Genomic DNA, 21,937 nt, shown 5'->3' on the forward strand with positions numbered 1-21,937 from the left:
CACTTATCAATGGGGGGGGGGGGGGAGGGGAGTGTTACTTCAACTGCCCACAAACTATCGAAAGGTTTTCCTCGTTTTTGGCACATAGAGTAAGATGCCATTTAAAATATTTCATATTTTCATAAAGGGTGGCTGATGATGTAAGCATTATCGCACCACTAAAGTGTCTCTGTAGGGCACTTATCAATAAGGGGAATGTTACTTCAAGTGCCAGCAAACTATCGAAAGGTTTTTCTGGCTTTTGGCATACCGATTAAGATGCCATTAAAAAATATTTCATATTTTCATAAAGGAGGGTTGATGACGTAAGCATTACCCAAACCCCTCTACCCCTTGTCATCAAAAGTCAGCAAATCGGAAACCCCTCCCCCCATCGATGCTGACGTAATACTTGAATGGCCCCTTATGAAAATGTATTAAAAAGTGTAAATTAATGAAAAGTTTATAAATTTTATGGAGTACTCAGGTATTAAAGTATAAACTTATAAATAATAATAATTTTATACTAATACATGAAGTATAAATTTAAAAATTAAAGTAATAAAACATAAAAATTAAAGTAATAAAACATAAAAATTAAAGTAATAAAACATAAAAATTAAAGTAATAAAACATAAAAATTAAAGTAATAAAACATAAAAATTAAAGTAATAAAACATAAAAATTAAAGTAATAAAACATAAAAATTAAAGTAATAAAACATAAAAATTGAACTTGCATGGCTTTTTTAATTGTATTAATTTGAAGATTTACATATTTCTGAATGTTGTAATGCTTTTTGGTATTAAAAGTTTGATATGGCTTCTTGATGTTATCCTATTCAATATGAAGCTGTGTCTCTTCTTTCTCCACACTGACTTTCCGACGCCTCAGACACTAGGCGAATGCATCTTTCAACTGCTTGGGTATGGTATGAATATTTTCACCATTCCTTCCAACTTTTACCATGGCATCAAACTTATACTATACTAATTTTATACATTTAATAATAAACAATAAATGATTTTTCACTCTCTGTTTACATAAAAATCAATTCTTGGCAAATATTTAAGTATTTGGTGTTAAGTTCCTAAGTGTCTTAAGCACCGGAAGAAATAAATTGAAGTTAAAAAAAGTTTGCATTTATGCTAGTATGCTTAAAACACAACTTTTGCACCCCAAGCCAATTCTTTTATCCACATTTTGTACGTTTTTGTTACAACTTCTTATTTTGGACACCATGTGCCCAAAAACCAAATTAGAAAATTGTTGCTGTCTCCATTGGCGTACGCAAAGGGGGGTTTTGGGGTTCCAACTCCCCCCTTTAGCCAAGATTATAGTGTTATTTCGCAGGAAAAAAGTAAACCCCCCTCAGAAAGGAAAAAAATCGGAAACCTTTTTCCCTCGAGAGAATTCTGCGTATGCCTATGGCAGTCTCGTCTGATGTCAACAAAGAAATTTCATTTCTAAAATCTTTACATGACAGTCAGAAATGATCCACATTAAAAGTTAGTTTTATCAGCCACCTCGTTGGGCATTTTGCCTGTTGTGGCGTTGTATTTGTATTTGTATAAAAATGTTTCAAGAAACTTCGTGGTTTCCATAACGTGATATGCTCATCAGTGCCCAAAGTTTTCCATAATTTCAATTCTACTAATAATCAAATTTATTATAAAAAATTGATTCGAAATACGAAATAATATGGGATTTACTGAGTCGTAATTAATTTTTTATATTAGAATTAAAACGAAATGTACGCTCCGCTGTATCGAAAAAAAACCCCATCAAAATATGGCATTTTGTTTATGAACTTTAGATAAGGCCCGCATCTGCCATACACATTTTTGATATAATATTTATTTAATGCTCATTTTTAATTTCTGCAATGCTTGCATGCTCAGTAATGATTGATTGCACATTTTAAAAATGCTACTTGGTTAATTGACAGTTGAATATCACGTAATGAAGCAGGCGAATATCTTAGAAATTGTGTATTTTGAAACGAAAACGGATATATGTATCACCACCAGTCATGTTTTTCAAAACGTAAGCAATGCGATACTCGTTCCGTGAAATATAAGGGGAATAATATAACATTGCAATTAAAATATAATGTGTATATGTAAAAGAAACTGTTCATTTTCGTGTATATTGAGATAACACTATATTCATTTGCTGTATTTTTGTTACACAGTGTTCTGTTAATGGACAGACAAACTCTGAGGGTTGCTAGTAGGCATCAAGAGGAACAAAAATTGCAATGGAACATAGTGTCGCAAACCACGCTGAGAGGGTGAAAATCGCAAAAAATGCATGCAGGCTCATAGTCTGGAGGAGATGAAAGGTGAATGCGTTTTCTCACCATACCTGGCGTAAGCAGCATCGCAAAATGCATGCGCTGCGGTAGGATCACGTACGAAGTACATAAGTGCTATTGAGGTAGTGCCAAAGCCCCAAGAGGTAGTACTTGATACTCAGTCTTTCAATTTCACATTCCATTTCCTTTCCTCTATGCTGCTCCTCAATCTCTTCTTTTCTATTGCTTATGATCGTTTTCAGCATCTCTCTGCATGTCACTTTGTTGTATGCATCTCTCTGCATGCCACTTCACTTTCCTGTATGGCATTCACTAATTGCATTAAATTGAACTCTGGTCGAACTTCTACCCCCTAAGTTGGCGGCCATGGTGTCCAGATCTTCCTTGTTCCTTTTACTAAATACACTGTGTTGACTGACTTCATGGTGGAAGGAGAACAGCGTGGGAGCTCGATGCTGCTATCCTTCTATACAAACTGGGGGAGGGGGTTCCACGGTGGCTAGGACACTCTTCTAATTCACCTATCTTGAGTCGTTGAAACCACGATCCTGTCGACTGCGTCAGTAAACTTTCCTCCTGACTTCTTCTTGTTGATCGTAGGTCATCGGCTGTACTTCTATTGAGATTTCAGGGCGAAATAACTGGGTTCTAGACTCCCAAAGGAAAAAAAACACTATTCCATTTATTATCCAAATTCCTCAATAAAACAAAACTTGTTTGTTTCTCCGGTACCAAACCTTCACACACTACTCCCTTTTTCCGAAACCCTTTCATGTTCTTTCTCTCGCGACATCTGTTTCTTCCAGGCCTTCTTCCGCTTCTTTTTTCCTGAACATTACAGCATTACAGCACATTCACCAGTGAAGAAATTTTTTTTACATATTCGAATAGCCCCCCACCATCCAAACTCAAATTGACTGAATGGGAGCGAGAACTGTCAAATCTGGGTTAGCAAGGAATAAGATTGGTTCTTTCAAAGAGTTGGGAAGAGTACTTTTTGATTTACACAGAATACCTTTTGCTTCGTCAGGTGTTGTTAAAGCAATCACCATGCATGGAGGGCAATTGAGATCTTGTTTAGACTTTATTTGACCAAAGGAAAATCATCCTGCAGTTCCAGAGGATCCTAGTCTGGAACAATTTTTCATCCTGGAGATGTGTGGGCCAGGAACTTCGGCAGAAGATCACATTGGATTAAAAGAATTGTTGTTGGTACTATGTGGACAGATCCATGGTGCGTCTTGAAACTGTCCTCTATGATTTGTTCATTAAATGCAGTAATTAGCAGTTACAAGTAATTATTTTACAGAATCGTTCCAGAGAAAAATTTTGAGTTACTAACCTTCAAAAAAGCATTTAGCAGATATTAATTTGGTAACATAAAAGAAGACCTACCAACCTTCAAAAGGCAAAAATCCTGTAATATCCTGACAAAAATTCGGAAATGTACTCAGAAATCCAGCAAGTGTACTTTTGCACATCATATATTTGTTATTTTACTGCCATACGAACCTAAAGACAGATGTAAGAACTTTTGGAATCAAGAAATCTGGAAATCCTCCTCCATGGACCAGATCAAAAAATAGTGATAACTTTTTTTCATCAATTGAGTAAAAGTGCCCCCCAGGCCAGGTCCTAGATAGCCCTGAGCCAGGGTTGGCAGGTTTTGACACATGGCAGTTTTTGATGCTTTAAACAGCGGTTTAAACTGTCACGTCAAAACCTCAAATATTGCTTCTCAATATAAAAAATCCCATTGGAAATACTTTAATCATTACATGCAATTAATGTGTGTGACTATATCATACAAAGAGTAAATATTTAATATTATTCTAAAATAACTTTCTACTGATTTTAATAAATAATTCAAATAAAGCATAGTATAAGTACACTGAAGGAAAAACTATGATTCTTGGCCTTCCAAAATTTTATCAACTGCTTATATATATATGCATTGATATAAACAACCTGCTGTACTCTTTATACAACAGATACGTGTTTTAAAAAAGTTTATTACATCATATATGTAATGTTGATTTCTGTTATTATTAAATTATATAAATAATCACCGATACTTAAAATGATACTCTTATAGTGCATAACATTGAAATATATCTAGCGATCAAATACTAAATTGTAGGACTAAAATGTGATTTAACTTGGCAATTCTAGCGTGTACATGAAGTTCGACTGAGGATAAGTTATAGGATTCACTTAAACTTAGTTATTCTTACTTTTGCACTATGATATGGTATATTTACTAGCATTTATAATGCAATGGTTTTCCAACTGAAGCTGTATTTAAATGTGCAAAACAAATGCATTGGGTATCAAGTCCTGTCAGCTCTGCTTTGGTTGAAAATACTCTTTAAAGCTCTGTGAATTTATACACCCTGATCTAAGAAATTTTTAGGTGAAAATAAATGAGTTTAATTAGTGCATTAACAGATGCTGCATGAAAATTTTTATATAGAATAAAATTTTTGGCAGATCACAAAATTTAAAATATCGAAATTGGTATTTTTCCTCAGTAATTATGATTCTGAATATAAAACCCTTTAATCTAAATAAAAGTCAGTGTTTTGTTATTTAACATATCTATCAAGTTAACAAAAACTATTTGACATCATTGACAGTAAGATTTTGACTGCTTCAATATGGATTTAGTTTCTGAAGCCTAAAACCTAACTCTGATGCCTTATCATCAGAGCCGTCTTAAGAACATTATGGGCCCCGGGCCAAATGATTTTTCTGAGGCCCTACCAGGCAAATTTTCGAAATCTCAACCAGATCCCATTTTTGTGAGGCCCCTTTTTCTTTTGAGGTGCCCGGGTAGGCCCATGCCTTAAGACGGCACTGCCTATCATACATATTTTGAATAAGCAGCTCTATTCCACTTAGTAAATTGAACACAAGTAATAAGTAGCTTATAAAATATAATTTTATGGTTTCTCTATTTATGTTCTAGACTCTTATGTTGAAAAATTCATAATTGCAAATTATAATTAATATTTTGTTTTAATTATTGCAATAAATTAATGTTTAGAAATAAAACATTGTAATAGACAAAAAGTTTCTCATCATTACCTGTTGATGAAGAAGCAATCTCCACGAACAACGACATTTTAGAGGGCGAATGGGTGGTCGTGGATGAGGTAGAGGGGGATAGTGATAGGGGTTTAATCATCGGCGATTCTATGGTTAGGGAACTTGGGAACCGAGTGTGTAGGGATTTTCGGGGTTTCGAGCGCTGTTGTCTTCCTGGGGGGAAGATTGGCAACGTTCGAGACGTTTTTCATCGCCGAAAGTTGCCCTTGCGGGTGATTCTGTGGGTGGGAACAAATCAGGTAGGAGCGAATATTAGTGAGTCTCTGTCAGAATACCGGGATTTACTATTATCCGCTAGGGAGGGGGGTTCAGATGTGGCAGTGATTCCAGTGCTGCCAAGGGGTAGTAGGGGATATAGGAGTAGGATCCACCAATTCAATATAGGCCTGAAGGACATTTGCTCCTCACTTGGGGTCACGTTCTTGGAGCTTCCCGCATTTACCGATAGGTGGCTTCGTTCGGATGGGATCCATCTAAATAAGAGAGGAGTCTGGGAGGTTTACGATAGTCTTAGGTCAGGTTTTTTACTCCCAGACCACGTAGTCGGGAATGCGGGTTAGTTAATGATAATCACAACAGTACTGACGGGGAATTACCCACCTCTGACTTGGATGGCTTCTCGATTGACAACAAACCACCGGGCAAATTAAAATGTGTGTTAATAAATGCCAGGAGCTTGGGTAACAAGAAAGATTTTTTAGAAACTATGATAGTTGTGGAGGACTTGGATCTTATAGCCATTACAGAATCTTGGGCAAACGATGGGGATGAATCTTTCTTACACATCTCCGGATACGATACTTTTTTGAGAAATAGATCTGATAGGAAAGGGGGTGGAGTGTTGATATACGTGAAATCATGTTTGAAGGCTAGAGAGTGTAATGTGCAGAGAAGTGATATTGAAACCATATGGGTTGAACTTGAGAACAAAAGACGTCATAAGCTTATTGTTGGGGTTTGTTACAATCCACCGAATAGGGATCAAAATTACATCGCCAAAATGCATGATGAAATTTCCTACATGTGTAAGCGAAAGAGGGTTCTCATACTAGGGGATTTCAATTACCCGGGTATTGATTGGGAGAACCTTACATCTGGAAATCAGTATGAAAGAGACTTTCTTAAGTTGGTGCTCGAAAATTTTTTGTATCAGCATGTATCAGAAGCCACTAGGGGTACTGCTATTTTGGATTTAGTTCTTACTAGTTCTGAGGATCTAGTTGAACATGTTTCGGTGGGGGAAGAGTTTTCTTCCAGTGATCATCGTATCGTCAGATTTCACTGTAACTTTTCCTCGGGTAAGGTTGATAACAAAAGACTGGTTCCTTGTTTTCGGAGAACTAACTTTGATGTTTTGCGAAGAAGGTTAGCGGAAGTTTTCAAAGACCTGTGGTGTCTCACGCAGACAACCCCCCAAGAGTCGGGTCAACGACCTCGAGTGTGTCACGTGATCCCGGGTACTGGAGACGGCCGTCTGGAAAACAGCAGAGCAGAGAGTCACTGCACACCAAAGCGTGAGGTTCGAAAATTTCTATGCCTGTCTTTTTCATTAACCCAGATTATCATGTTTGTGTGGTCGTAATAAATGTTTATTCCAAAGCTGTGGCTCTGTGTGGAGACTCCGCAGTGGTGACCAGCGACGTTTAGGAACATTAACCATCAAAAAAAGTCCATCTTCATTGAAGATTTCATCTCATGCATTTTCGGAAATTTTCTTCTTTCCGAGCCTCCATTATGTCTGTGGTTACGACGACTCGATTCTTCCCTCAAACAGGCCTCTTATTACTCGTGATCACTGGGGAGGGAGTGTGTGGTGTCTCACGCAGACGACCCCCCAAGAGTCGGGTCAACGACCTCGAGTGTGTCACGTGATCCCGGGTACTGGAGACGGCCGTCTGGAAAACAGCAGAGCAGAGAGTCACTGCACACCAAAGCGTGAGGTTCGAAAATTTCTATGCCTGTCTTTTTCATTAACCCAGATTATCATGTTTGTGTGGTCGTAATAAATGTTTATTCCAAAGCTGTGGCTCTGTGTGGAGACTCCGCAGACCGGTTGGAATCAGTAGGGGTGGTAAGTCAATGGGAAGAATTTAGTACGAAGCTGTCCTCTGTTTTGCACGACGTCATACCCTTTGTTCGAAAAAAGCGTGTTTGTACATCACACCCTCTATGGTTCACGGATAGCGTGCGGAACCTTTATCTTGAAAAGAAAAGAGCATTCAGAGAGTATAAAAGTGGACGAGGTGACCTATCATTGTTTACTGATAAAAGAAGACTGTTGAAGAAAGCGATAAGGGATAGTAAAAAGCAAGTTCAATCTAGGTTAGCAGATAACATTGGCTCTGACCCAAAATCATTTTTTCGATACGTCAATAATGGATGTAAGGGGACAGTTGGCCCCCTCTCGATAGGAGGCTCAAAAGTAGAGAGCAATGTAGGCATCTGTAGTGCTTTCAATGACTTTTTCGCGTCGGTTTTTAATGGAGATAATGATATTCGATATACGGGTGTTGCATGGGGTAATAAAACGCTCAACGATATTCAAGTGGAAGACGTGGAGGTCCTAAATCTTCTAAGAAATGTATGTGCAAGCAAAGCACCAGGACCAGATGATATCTATCCCAGGGTTCTCAGGGAAGGTGCTAATGAATTGTTGGGGCCAGTCGCACAGATATACAGGAGTAGTGTTGCTGAGGGTATCGTCCCGAGAGATTGGAAACTGGCTAACGTTGTTCCGATATTTAAGAAGGGTAGTAGAGAAGTGGTGTCTAATTATCGTCCAGTGAGTTTGACGAGCTCCCTCTCGAAAATTTTGGAAATTATCATCAAAAGGCAGTTTGTGAAGTGGATAGACGAGAATAATGTATTGTCGGATAATCAGCATGGGTTCAGGAAGGGGAAGTCATGTGTAACTAACCTCCTTTGCTTCTATGATTACGTGACTAAGGCTTTGGGTAAGAGCAAAAATGTCGACGTTGTTTACCTTGATTTCCAGAAGGCATTCGATCGGGTCCAACATGGCAAACTCTTGAAGCGTTTACACGAGATTGGAATAGGGGGCAACTTGCTGAATTGGATAGAATCGTGGTTAAGAGATAGGTCGCAACGAGTTATGGTGAACGGGGAATTCTCTGGTTGGACAGACGTCACAAGTGGAGTTCCTCAGGGAAGTGTCCTTGGCCCCATACTTTTTTCACTTTTTATCGACAAACTCGATCAGGGTATCGATGGAATTACTAGCAAATTCGCAGATGATGTGAAGCTAATGGGGGTAATTGGAAATGAAAGCGATAGGGAGTTGCTCCAGACCAACTTAAACAAGATTGCAGCATGGGCAAATGAATGGAGCATGACGTTTAGCGTAGATAAGTGCATGGTCGCTCATTTTGGTTCGAACAACCCACGGTTCTCTTACGAGTTGAATGGTGTCACTATCCCGGATGCAACTAGAGTCACCGATTTGGGAATTCTCATTGACGAGCGACTTAAGTTTTCTGAACATTGTTCAGCGGTTGTCAAAAAAGCGAATAGAATGCTTGGTCTCATTTTCAAAAAGGTCTCTTCGCGTTCTCCTAAAGTCATTCTTCCGCTTTTTCGAGGCTTAGTTCGTCCTGGACTGGAGTATGCTGTAAGGTTTTGGAGACCATACCTACAGAGGGATATAGACTTGGTTGAAGGGGTGCAGAGAAGAGCTACGCGTGTCCTTATTGGCACACAGGGCTTGAGTTATGAAGAAAGACTTCATTTTTTGAATATGTTTACATTGGATGAACGCAGGTGTCGAGGAGATATGATCGAAGTGTTCAAAATTTTCAATGGGATGGATAGGATGGACCATGAACTTTTAGTACACCGCCAATCGACTGCTTTTACAAGGGGACACCAGTATCGATTGGTGAGGGACAATGCAAGGTTATGGTGTCGCAGGGAATTTTTCTCCAATAGGGTTGTTAATAAATGGAATAGCTTACCCCCGGAGGTAGTAAATTGTAACACAATTGACACGTTTAAAAAGAAATACGATAAACATGTTGGGGTAAATCGAGAAGCTATCCATTCTTAGAATAAGACAACCATAAGTATTCTTTATGGGCATTGTATAATATTTCATCATGTGTATATATTGTTTGTAATTTGTGTTAATTGCATTTTTAATTGGGTTGCTGTATTTTTGAAACATATGACAACCATATTTTTATGGGCATCTTTTTATCAGCCACCTCGTTGGGCATTTTGCCTGTTGTGGCGTTGTATTTGTATTTGTATTATATACCTATTATGTTCAAAACATTTTCAAAAAGCATTCATTTAGGTTTTTGTAAGGTTTTCAACAGTTTTTGACAGTTTAAACCTATTTTTGATGCTTATTATGTCAAAAACTCAATCCTGCTCTTTGCAGAATATAATCACTGTGATGCTATCAGTGATGGGGTAATCTTGGGTATATGAACTCTCAAAAGCAATTGTATTTTCTTTTTGAAGACATTTCGTCAGAGAAAACAAAAACAAAATTCAAAATATTAAGCTGCTGATAAAAAAAATCTTTGGTGGTATACTTGTTGTATATCAATCTCTGTTATTGTGTTTGAAGCATGGTTATTGATAGAATACAACAATACCTATACAGGAAGGTCTGCAACCAAGACCAATCTGCTGATAAGTGGTTGCCGATAAATACAAAGTAGCATCATTGACAGTTTACTTAAATGCAGTCACCAAGATATTTTTTGATGGCTACTCGACAGAAGTGACACCTTCAACAGAGTAGGTAGGTTCGGCAAATTACAACGAATGAATGAATGAACGCCAGGGGCTCTGCCACCGGACTTATCCCGTTGCTGAGATCTCTTCCAGCCCAGCTTTGTGGCAGAGTCTGGAACAAAGTGAGTGCACCTAAGAGTCTTAGTGTGTAGGTAGTGTTGTGCTTGATATTTCAGTGCTGCCATCTATACTTCAAATTGTGAGTGAAGTGTAATGAATGAACATTTGTTATGTTGTAGGCCTGTTGCTCTCTGTGGTGAGACTTTTTAGCGGGGAGATCGGCTCGCATTTGCGCCTTGAAGTTGGAAACCACAGAAAACCAACTTCAACCGACCACCACAAATAACGACGGCCCCATAGGTGAGTTCCCAATGGCGACCATAGTCATTGATGTCACGACATCATGAAAGCTCAAGGAAAATCTAAATAATTTTGATCTGAAAGAAATCTAAAAATTTTGATCTAAAAGAAATCTAAAACTTTTCTTACAAATCAAATTTTCAGCTAAAATCCAAAGAAACTTTTAACAAATCCAGAGAGCCGGAGGAAGGGCAAAAAATCTGGTGTCTCCAGCCTAAATCCGGAGAGTTGGCACATCTGTAAAAGTATGTAGTTTCTTCCTTTATGTCGTCTTTTCATAAAAATTTTTTTAATCAATTTCAATCACCATTTGGACCCTTATCTGCGTAAGCTTCTGGAGCCTATGATACTGTTAAGAATGCCCTGGCCTTACTTTTTAGAAATTTTGTGATATCTCATTCAAAAACTCAGCATTAATGTGAGCACTCTAATTTGCAATATCATTAATTTCTTTAGATTTCAGATTTCAATATTGTTGCTGTGGAAATAGCGGATGCGTCTCATCTTGCGGGGGGGGGGGGATTTCAAGATACTTACATTGCCATTATTATCTTTTGAGAATTTTCTATCGAATGGTTGATACTGTGAAAACAAATTTACATTAATAAAAAAATATAATTTGATAACGTTTTGTCATGCCCCTTTTTTCCTGATGCCCTAAGCACATGCTTATTTTGCTAAATATCTGGCCCTGATCAAAAACAAATAAAGCAAAGTAAGCAAGTCCAAAACCTTCTCCTCCTGACTGGGATGTAATACTAATATAAATACTTGAGTATATAATTTTAATTATACTCAATTAGAGTACATGGTAAACAGATTCAGTAAAGCAATTTCTGGTCCATTAGAAAAGGCGGACTGCATCAATTAAAACACAGATCCCACCTCGACTTAGAGAGTCAGATATTATATAAAATGCAAGGATCAATAGTTTGTTAACAGTATAACAATACAGATCATGTATTTTTGCACATGGTAAGAAAAGGTACTGAAAATATGTAGAGGCAAGTTAATCAGATGAAAAAGGAATGTGGCTTGAAATGCTTCATAAATACAAAAGCAAAGAAAAAAAAAAGATATGTTTTTCAAGACAGACATTGCACATTTCATCTGTATAAATATTGATTCAACTCTAATTTCGTACATAATGAATGAACTTCTGCAACAAATCAAAATGCATGCAAGGCTTAATAAATGAGGATCATAATCAAATAAAAGTAAAAAAAAAATCAGGGTAAAATTCAAATAAGTTAAGCCCTGCTCTAGTCTACTGAGCAACTCTAGTGGGTTTATTCCTCAAAGTTCCACATCAAACAACATTTTTTTTATAAGCTTTGCTCATTAAAAAAAAGTTGCACTTCGTCGATTCAGAATAACTATAACATCTGAATACATTAGCTTCACAAATTGAAGTCCTGCAAACTGCAGAAAACAATGAAGCAAATAAATTATCTGTATTAAAATTATACAGTTGATCCCGCTTATAACATTTTCCTGGTTAATACAACTTATTTTGGTAGTCCCAACTCTAATTTTCATTAAGATTGCCCATTTAAAAAAAGCATATTCCTCCTTAAAACGCTTTCTATGACAGTTTTTTGAAGAACGTTATAACTGGGATCCACTGTATTCTACATTTCTTAATTTTTATGACATTGTATTGTAGAAAAATAAGATATTCAAATGATCAAGTGTTTTGTATATTTCAGCTTTGCCTGCACTGCACAAAATTAGCTTCACTTCCTTCACCATCAACCTCTTCTGCATCAAAAACCCCAGGTATGCGATATCCCATATTCATGAGCATAACCTCAAGAGGGTCAGCATTCATTCTTTTTTGATTAGCGATAGCAGCATCTTCAGAGTCAATTATTTCTCTGTCTTCTTTAGAGCCATCCTGCAAAAAATGCCACAGATAAGAATAAGTTCTTTGCATTAATTTTATTATTTTTATAGGCTGACTCTTTCTCGAAAAAGAGAAACCAAACATACTATTAAACTTAGGGGGTGAGAGGTTCCACAGAACCAAGTATGGTGATCAGAGACCTAATGTACAATTAAAGAAACTTTCAAATGTTTTCTAAAGTTTTTGGCATGAAATACATTATGAAGGAAAATAATTATGCAAATGTGCATTTGCCCGGAATATATGCAAATGCATATGCACATATGCATTTGCATATTTTGGTTTTTTTCTACCATTAATGCATAAAAATGTATAAAATTGAAGAATTTTCAGAATAAGTGCATAAGTTTATTTAAGCGTAATCACTTTTTTATGACTTTTCGAATAAATATTGCTAATAATACAGTAAAGCCTCTATTTTGCGTTCACCGGCAGGATAAAAAAATTTGTTCATAAAAGAGGAGTGGCCATTGACCAGGGGTTTGAAATGTATACTTCTAATATACAAGGGGAAAATATTAGTTGGCAGTAAAAGAAGGGTGACCGCATTTGAAGGGTGTCCATTAAGTGGGGGGGGGGGGAAGGTTTACTTTATTTTTATAACATCGGTTTTTCTGCTGCAGGTGGAATTTAGTGAATTAATAGAGATGTTTGTATTTTCCAAATATCTATGCGTTCTATTATTAAAGCTATTTCTGGAGATATGTCAAAAGTATTCAATTTTTTCAGAAATAGTGTTGAAATTATTTTATTACAGGTATTTCGTTACTGAGCAGCTACAACAAACTAGAAATTAAAAATGCCTACATAAAAAATGTGTAGAAGTTTTTTGCATATGCAGGTATATGTGGGGGATATTTTTTGTAAATGAAATATGCACTAAGAAATAGAAAATATTCAATTTAAAACTTTTCATAATTTTTTAGTGTATATTTTGGGTTTTAATGCATATTTTGGCATTTTTGAGTACTTATTTTAACATTTTTGAGTGTATATTTTATCATTTTAAGTGTATATTTTAACATTTTAAGTGCGTATTTGCATATTTTTAGAGCATATTTCGTCACTTTTTTAGTGCATGTAATCAGTATTGCGTACGTTTTAGACAAGATGTTGGGTTTATATTTGATTTTGTGTCAATCTGAATTATTAGCACCATCCGATAAATCAGTCATTTATACCACCATGACCACACATCTGAGCTCCAAGGCTGAAATCTTTAGGTGCCTCAGGCAAAGTTATTTTAGGGGGCCCTCTGAGAGCATATTCAAGTTTTTGCCACCTGTAATCTACACAAATTTTGCGCCTCCCATTTTATTCAACTTTTTTTATCCCATTTCCATGCCATTACTAATAAGTCTTAAACAACCATGGGTGAAGGAAAAAGGGGGCAATGCTCCCCCCCCCCAGCATCGAAAGTGAGGTTGACTGGTCTAATGTATATACAAATATATGAATTGAGATCATCATGCCCCCCCCCCGACTTTCAAGTCTATCTCTGCCGATGTAAACAACAAAGAAAAGACTATTCCATTGAAAATGGCACGGTACAACCTCTCAACAACCGCCACTAACAGGACCCTGAAATGGCTATTATTAAAAAGTAGCCGTCATTGGGAATTGCCATTTTATTTCAGGAAAAAAAACTAAAATTTGAGATCCTATAACATGAAAACGATAACCTGTTCTGTAATTGTATTGTAATTACATAATTGATTATATTAGAATATGATTATATTGATGCTGTTACATTATAATAATACTAGGGGGGGGGGCAAAGCCAACACCTTCTAGAGCAAGAAGCCTTCGTCCGCGATTTTTCAATGCTGTGACGTCATCACACTCCGTCTCAAAACTCCGGCCTGTTTTTTTCCCGTCGATAGCTTTTCTTCCCTATCGCCATATTGACAAGTGACAACAGTAAGCACTCACGTGCATGCAGTTTTTTAGTGATAAATTTCTATTTTAAACATTTATTTTATTAATTTATGGGCAAGGTAATAAACAATACTGTTGCACAAGTCCTTTAAAAAGAATAAGTTGGAGAAAACAACAGCTAATCCAGCCACCTGCGAGCTTCGTGGAAGGAAGTATAGGCCTATCTGTACAGCTGCATATAAAATCACACAGGTTAGTTCATTTTTTTACATGAAATGCATTGATGAGTATTCTGTAATATTATTGCAAACATAGTTAATTTCATAATCACAATTTTCATAAACTCAGTGCTATACATAGGGATAGGGCTTTATTAAGTTAATTGATAATTGGTACTGTGCTATTTGAATCTTTTTTTTTTTCCCGTTATCCTTCAACGTAAGAAGTTTTTAAAGAATAAACAGTTGGAGGGAATTTAGAATAATTACAGAAAATATATTTCATTAGCTACCTCACATCCAGGAGCCGGGCTCCTATAAAATTTTTAGTGGATCCCACTCTAATATTTCTCATTGGAGCCTTTGTGATGGAACTTCAAATAATTACGTGATAGGAAATATTTTATTTCATGCCCCCTCCTGAAACTGGGTCCCTTGGTAAGACCTGCTAGGGTCAAAGCAATGAAAATTCTAAATTTTTTTAATGTTATAATTTCTGCTATAAATACATTCACAAATTTTGAAAAAATTCAAACCTCTAATGATGCTTTTATTTCATGTCAATAGGTGTGTATGACTTGTGTGTAGGACAGTATCATGGGATGAGACCAGAATCATGTGAATTTGCTGAGCGCCCAAGAAGAGTGAGGACTTTATAGAACCACCAGACCAGAATCAAAGTTTTCCCCCTGCCCAGCTCCATAAGGGCTGACTGTGGGACTACAGACAGCCCAGATAGGCCTATGAAGAAGGGAAGATATGTGTTTGTGTTTTGTGCAAGTGTATGGATGTGCATGAAAGAAAAAAGTTGATAATTTCGGGATAAATGGTCCTGTTCGGTCATTGCTAATGAAAATTTTAGCCTTGGAAAAAAAAACATGCCACCACAACACTTGAGCCTTTTCCTAAGGAGAGAAACAGTTCAAGAAAAATGATGGTACAGTGGTCATTTACATGCGAGTTCAAAGCAAGCTGTATAACTCATTTTCTAGGTAAAGATATCATTTTTTGCAAAAACCTTAATTTGCAGTAAAACCAAGCAGCACCACCATCACCAGTCAAATCACAAAGTTTGTAAAGATGTTATACAATAGTCACTCAAATATCAAACCAACCCTATTCGCTAGAGTGATTTTTTTTAAAAAAATTTTTATATAAATATGATTAATGCACACATCTATATTGGGATTACAATGTAATTTAGAACTAAAATAATTTCAAAGGTAAGTAAAATATGTGTCTCAAGTTTTATATAAAGAAATATTCAAGTAATGATGTACAGTTTTTAAAATTTCATGAATTTTCTCTTAAAATTAAATGTGTGTTGAAAAATTTGGTCAGATACATAGTTTACCTGTCTTGAACATATATGGCTCGTTGCTTCATAATGTAATTCTCAAAATTGTGTGATCCACTTTGGATGTTATTGGCTTTATTGTTGTAGCCATTGCAACTGATAATTAATTGCATTAATAACAAAATAGTGGGTTTGTCTATTAGTCCCCATATAAATTTCCACGTTCATCCTTGCCCTTCAACATACAGGGCCAGACCATTTTTTCCCTGATAGTGTATCTGATTAAAATTATCAGGAAAGCTGGCTGTATTAAAAAATACAGCCAGCGGGACGAAATAGAATTTTGTCCCGCCTATGAATTTCGTGAGGTCCATGTTTTGGCCTTCTTGAACATAGATCGCATGTTGCTTCATAATGTAATTCTTAAAATTAATCTACTTTTGTCAGTGATTGGTACAGAAGGGGCATTTTCAAAATAGACTTGCAGTGCATTATGATAAACAACTTTGGGTTCTTTAGAAATTACAAAATACTGTGTTGATGAATTGGGGTTTCCATGTTTTAACTGGAAAATATATACAAATACTTATTCAAAAGCCAGGTTTGGGAAATATAGACAGGTACTAACAATATTTCTTTGCGGTAAGTTTTAGTATGTGGGAAGGGGTAATTTTCTGTGGAGTTTTTTCTAACGTATTTCTAAAGAACCTTCGAATAAAAATGCACTTTTAAAGGGAAATTATAGTTAATAAATTTTATGCAAAAAGGAAAGTGGTGACATTTTCAAAAAAGCACTATTTTTGATTTTTACTACTTGAATCTAGAGATATTAGGTGAGAATATTCTCGGAAAATAAGAATATTATCAATATTATCCTGGATGTAAAAATTGGAGAATAATCAAGAATATTCATTTTTCTTTTAAATTAAAATTTTTTTTAACTAACTTTGTTTATATTGTGAATTATAAATCAGTTTTCTTTGCCCGAAACATTTACAACAAAACAATTTTTGGTATAATCACCCCCAATGACAACTTTTAGTTCTAGAATATTCTCAGATCATGATAAGAGGTTTTAAAAGTTTGGTTATATATAAAGATTTCAGAAACCTTAAAAAATTATTTTAGAATTAGATATATTTTTAGAAATAAGTTCAGAACAAAAGAAATTAAATCAAAGTTGATTGATAAAGGAAGCTATTCTTATACAACCACTTTCATTATAAGAAGATACAGAACTGTTGGTTTTTTTCAATGCACATACACTCAAATTCTGTATCACTCAGTCCTTTTAAAAGTTGTGCAATTCAGCCCTGTTGGTTTAATTTTCTTGCTTTCAATTTTTCATTTGTGGTCTACAAACTTCATCTTGACGGGGACAGAAAATATTCTCTCAAAGGACAACTATTATAAGTTACTAGAGAATATTCTCAAGTTATTTATCAAGATTATTATAATACATGTTATTACATATATTCTTGATACTCTCTGGAAAGATTTTGGTTACTGAAGAATATTCTCTCTGCAAGCACTATTATTAATAACTTCAGAATAATTATTTTCAACATGAAAATCCCCAGTAATTTATGAAAGTAGTCCTTCCAGAGAATGTTCTCAAGGATATTATATGTAACTATATATTATAAATAACAAGAGAATATTCTCATCAAGAACTTATAAGTCTCAAGTTATTTATTATATTTATTTCATGAAAAGTTCCTTTTACATATTTATTTTTTTTTATAAATGACTTAAAATATATATTGTATGTGTTGAAAAATAAAGGATACTATATAGGTGAATTGGTCTCAATTTTCTTTTGGTATTCAATGGATATTTTTTTGGTTAAAGTCAACAGAAATGAAGTTCTGAAAAATTAATGCTGTTAGGGAAGTTTTGAGGTCAAAAGGTAATTTTTTCAAATATTAAGTTTTTATCAAAACTCTGGCCCTAATTGATACTTGGAAATAATGAATTATAAGTATAAACTTGTCTATTCGAGTGCAAGTCTTTAATAATTTAGCCTCTTTTTTTATATAACATTAAGAAAAAATATAGCAACGTGGGTCGATGTGTTATAACACATCTGCGTTAGTGTGGTGCTGGAAAACGATCTTACAGGGAAGATGGGTTTCGTAGGACGGAATTCGATGACGTCACGAATCTCGGGGTCAGGCCTTCTGCTTTAGAAGTTATTGGCAAAGCCCCCCTGAAACCCATGGCGTCCAACCCCCTCCCCATAACTCCTCCTCACATCTTCTTTAATTATAAAACAAAATATTCCTCAGGCACTGCAAATGCCTGCGAAATAGTTATTCATTGCCAGTTTCCCATTCTGATTTTGATAAACAATACACTGCCATCATAAACACAACAGAATACTCGATGCACCGCAATACATACGTGATACAACACGATAGGCAATACAGCACAATTGGTTTAAACCAAGTGGTTTTCTTAAAAAAAACACTTTGATTTTTTTCAAAAAAGCAAATAAAAGTTGCCTAAATATCATTTTTTTCCTTGAAAAATATCATATTGGTTCATTATTAGCCAAAATGTTTTACCACATTTTATATCCTTGGGGTACATTCTGATGGTATATCTTTAAATGACATAAGATTTTATAAGTGGTTTTTTTCAAAAAGTCTCATAAAAGTGGCCAGAATATATATATATATATATATTTCATATGAAGTATCTTAGTTATTTAAAGTTATATATATAAAAGCCAAAATTTCTCATTCTTACAACATTTTCTAACCTTTGGCTACAAATAAATTCTGATGCAAGAAATTCTGATGCTTTATATCTTTACCAAATTCATGAATAAGGACTGTATCATACATCTAAATGTAGTGGTGTATTATCTCACAGGGTTTCTTTTTCCCTTCACAAAGAAGCAGCTACAGTAGTGATACCATCATGCTAGGGCCAGGTGGTCCTATAATCCAATAAAGACACCAACTGTCTTTAAAGGACAAAGACTGGTGTACTATAGTCCGTTTCAGGTTAACTTTGCAGTGCAGAGAAAGGTAGAGAGTGTATTCCTTCGCCGCAAAATATAGTTCCCATATATCGGAGGCTTACGATGATCATTTATGCAGAATATTTCAATTTTTTGAATGATTGAAAATGAATACTGAAAAAATAGTGTTCTGAATCTATCTTTATTCGTTTAAGAATTTTAAAATAGAAAAAAAAAAATGATCACCATTATGCGTAAAAAAAAGATTTTTCTCAGTGAGATTGGCGAGAATCAGCTATACCTTACCGCGACTGCGCATCGATACATTGGTTGAAAGGCTTTCGTTGTCATAGCAACGTGTGATGCGGTTCCCTCGTAGCTTCCCTTTTACTGCAAAGTTAACCTGAAACGAACTATAGTAGTTACATTACCTCACACACATTTTCATTCCCATAAGAAGTAGCACATCTCCTACTGTATATCTCCCAGTCTTAATATTCAATAGTTGTTTTTTTTTATACTTTCACACACACACTGTTAAGCCCAGTTAATCAAGGTTCTACTGTATAGTAGTAACAGATTTATGAAAAATAATCAGCTATATACAGGGTGATTATAATTTAAGTTCCAAAACTATACAATAAGTACTGATCAGAATGACTTGAAAAATTGCATGGATACTCCTGAAGCAATGGAAGTTTTTTTCGCAAAAAAAAAGTACAAAATGTGCAAGTAGATGATGCTGTACTTGGCCAGCAGTATAATCTATTTTGTGCAACCACATCATTTCAGCATTTCCACAGCATCAGTGTGTGGATAGAACTTGTATCAAGATGCACATTGCAATACCAGCAAAGCAGCTGCTGAAGACCCATTTTGGCAGGATGCACCTTAACCCTTGCAACTTCTGGCTGTGGGGTTACCTCAAAATGTTATAAACAGTGGTCAGATTGCAAACTTTAGTGAATTGCAATCTCCAGCACATTCCCTATATGTTAGAAGTTACTCAGGAATATTAACTGGGGGGGGGGGGGCGTTTGGTTTAATAAAGCTGAATTGCAAGCACATCCACATTATGACCATGGGGCATACTCCGATTCTGTTGTTGAACAAGAATTTTTGTTAATACGATTAAATAATCGACGTTTGTTTACACCCAAAATTCCGAAACGAACACGGCTATGCGCGTTTCAGAACTATATGAAGTTCCTTCATCAGTAACAGAAACAAAGAAGAAAAAGAAAATATAGAAAAAACTCCTTATAGCGGGAGTTACTCGCTGTTGTAGACAAGAGTCAAATTCAAAGTGAACCGGAAACAAAAGAGCAAGAGGATGGAAAAAAGAAGAAAATGGCGGAGCCAATCACAACCGAGAACCTGATAGTGATGCCAAACTAAACGTGCCCTAAAATACCGTTTAAATGAGTATAGAAGATACGTAAGCAACCAAGACCTTAACCGCTCATCCATAGCCCAACACTGCTGGTCCTTTGACCATAAATTTGACTTCTCTTCTGCCAAAATCATCCAAAAATGTCCCTCACCGTCTGACTTGGATTTCTTCGAATCATTCCAAATCAACAAAAACACAAACCAGTTGGTCAACGACCTATCTAGCACACCACCCTTCTCAAAAATCTGGCAACAGTTTCTACAATAATTATTCTTCTCCATCAGCATCACTATCACGTTGTCAGTTGTGATTGGCTCCGCCATTTTCTTCTTTTTTCCGTCCTCTTGCTCTTTTGTTGCCGGTTCATTTTGAATTTAACTCTTGTCTACAACAGCGAGTAACTCCCGCTATAAGGAGTTTTTTCAATATTTTCTTTTTTCTTCTTTGTTTCTGCTACTGATGAAGGCACTTCATATAGTTCTGAAACACGTATAGCCGTGTTCGTTTCAGAATTTTGGGTAAACACAAACGTCAATTATTTAATCGTATTATCAAACCCAAAAGGTAATCCATTTCTATTTCTAAGAATTTTTGTGCTTTCAACCTCATAGCCAGAACACGCGGTGGACAACATATTTAACATTTCTTAAGTAAGTTGTAGTTATTTGTTCAATTACTTCGTTTTTTGTGATGTTTTTCGTGATGAATTATGAAATCGTGAAATGCTATGATTAAGGTATCATTCTGCCACGACTGGCTATCGTTTCCATTCTGCGAGCAAATTTCCCACATGTTCGATGATGTCATTAATTTTACATTTTCAAGTATTTTTTTCCCTTTATCAAATAAAATTGAATTTTTTCAGAAATATTCATGCCCATTTTCAAGTTATTCTGACAATCGTTCTTTTTTTACAGTGTTTTGAAATCAGAACCTTAGTTATAATCACCCTGTATATCGTAAATCATTGCTAATTAATCTGCATTATTTATACTTCATTAAATACATTATATTCACCTAATTTTTATTACTTTTTGCAAAATAGCTTCTCTAATTAGGTATACGGAAAGTAACTGGAAAAAAACCTTTATATATATTATATGATTAATAATAACATTAAAAGAATTTTCAAACATACAGTAATCCATTGAGTTAAGCAAAAAGTAATTAAATTGCAAAAGTTGGTTTTTGTTAAAATGTAATAAATATTTATTGATTAATTAGTACGGGAATAGTGTTAATTACATTAATAAACATTTTATTTTAGTTAATTATTAGAAGTTCGAATGATTTTTCAGAAATTTCATTGTTTTTACCAATGAAACTATTTAACCAAACTATTTAAACCAAAAAAACCCGGTTTTTTTTTTTTTTTTTCAAAAAAAACGTTTTTCTTACCAACCCTGACAATAAGTAATGCACCACTATATGCAATGCAAACCATATCAACAATACAGCAAATTAAGTAGTGATTCACTATATATGGTGTATCACAGCAGGCAAAGCACCACTATCGGCAATAAAGCACAATACTAAATCCACCACTATATGCAGTGCACCACAATACAGCACAAAAGGCAATGTACCACCATCTGCAATGCAACAGTAAGCAATGCACCATGATAAAGAATGTACCGCAATACGCGATGCATTGCAATAGGCAAAGTACCATAATACACCGTAAGCACTGCATTACAATAAGCAATACAGCACAATATGCAATTCACCCCAGTACACAATGTATCGCATTGA

General features: G+C 35.4%; 1 protein-coding gene across 4 annotated transcripts in view; it reads right to left on the reverse strand.

The window, feature by feature from the left end:
• Positions 1–11,793: 11,793 nt before the first annotated feature.
• LOC149069414 (WD and tetratricopeptide repeats protein 1-like) overlaps positions 11,794–21,937 on the reverse strand; it is a 530,664-nt gene continuing 520,520 nt past the window's right edge. For 3 of the 4 annotated variants that reach the window (XM_089249200.1, XM_089249199.1, XM_089249201.1), the window contains one exon: positions 11,794–12,422. In XM_089249200.1, coding sequence (XP_089105326.1) covers positions 12,231–12,422 — 192 coding nt within the window. In that variant the 3' untranslated portion in view covers positions 11,794–12,230. The remainder of the gene's footprint in view (positions 12,423–21,937) is intronic. The other variant, XR_016195038.1, reaches the window with a different exon arrangement.

This window comes from Pholcus phalangioides, unplaced genomic scaffold (genome assembly GCF_987345545.1).
Source record: "Pholcus phalangioides strain wild (caught in Gottingen) unplaced genomic scaffold, Ppha-v1.0 ptg000022l_1, whole genome shotgun sequence".
NCBI lineage: Eukaryota > Metazoa > Arthropoda > Arachnida > Araneae > Pholcidae > Pholcus > Pholcus phalangioides.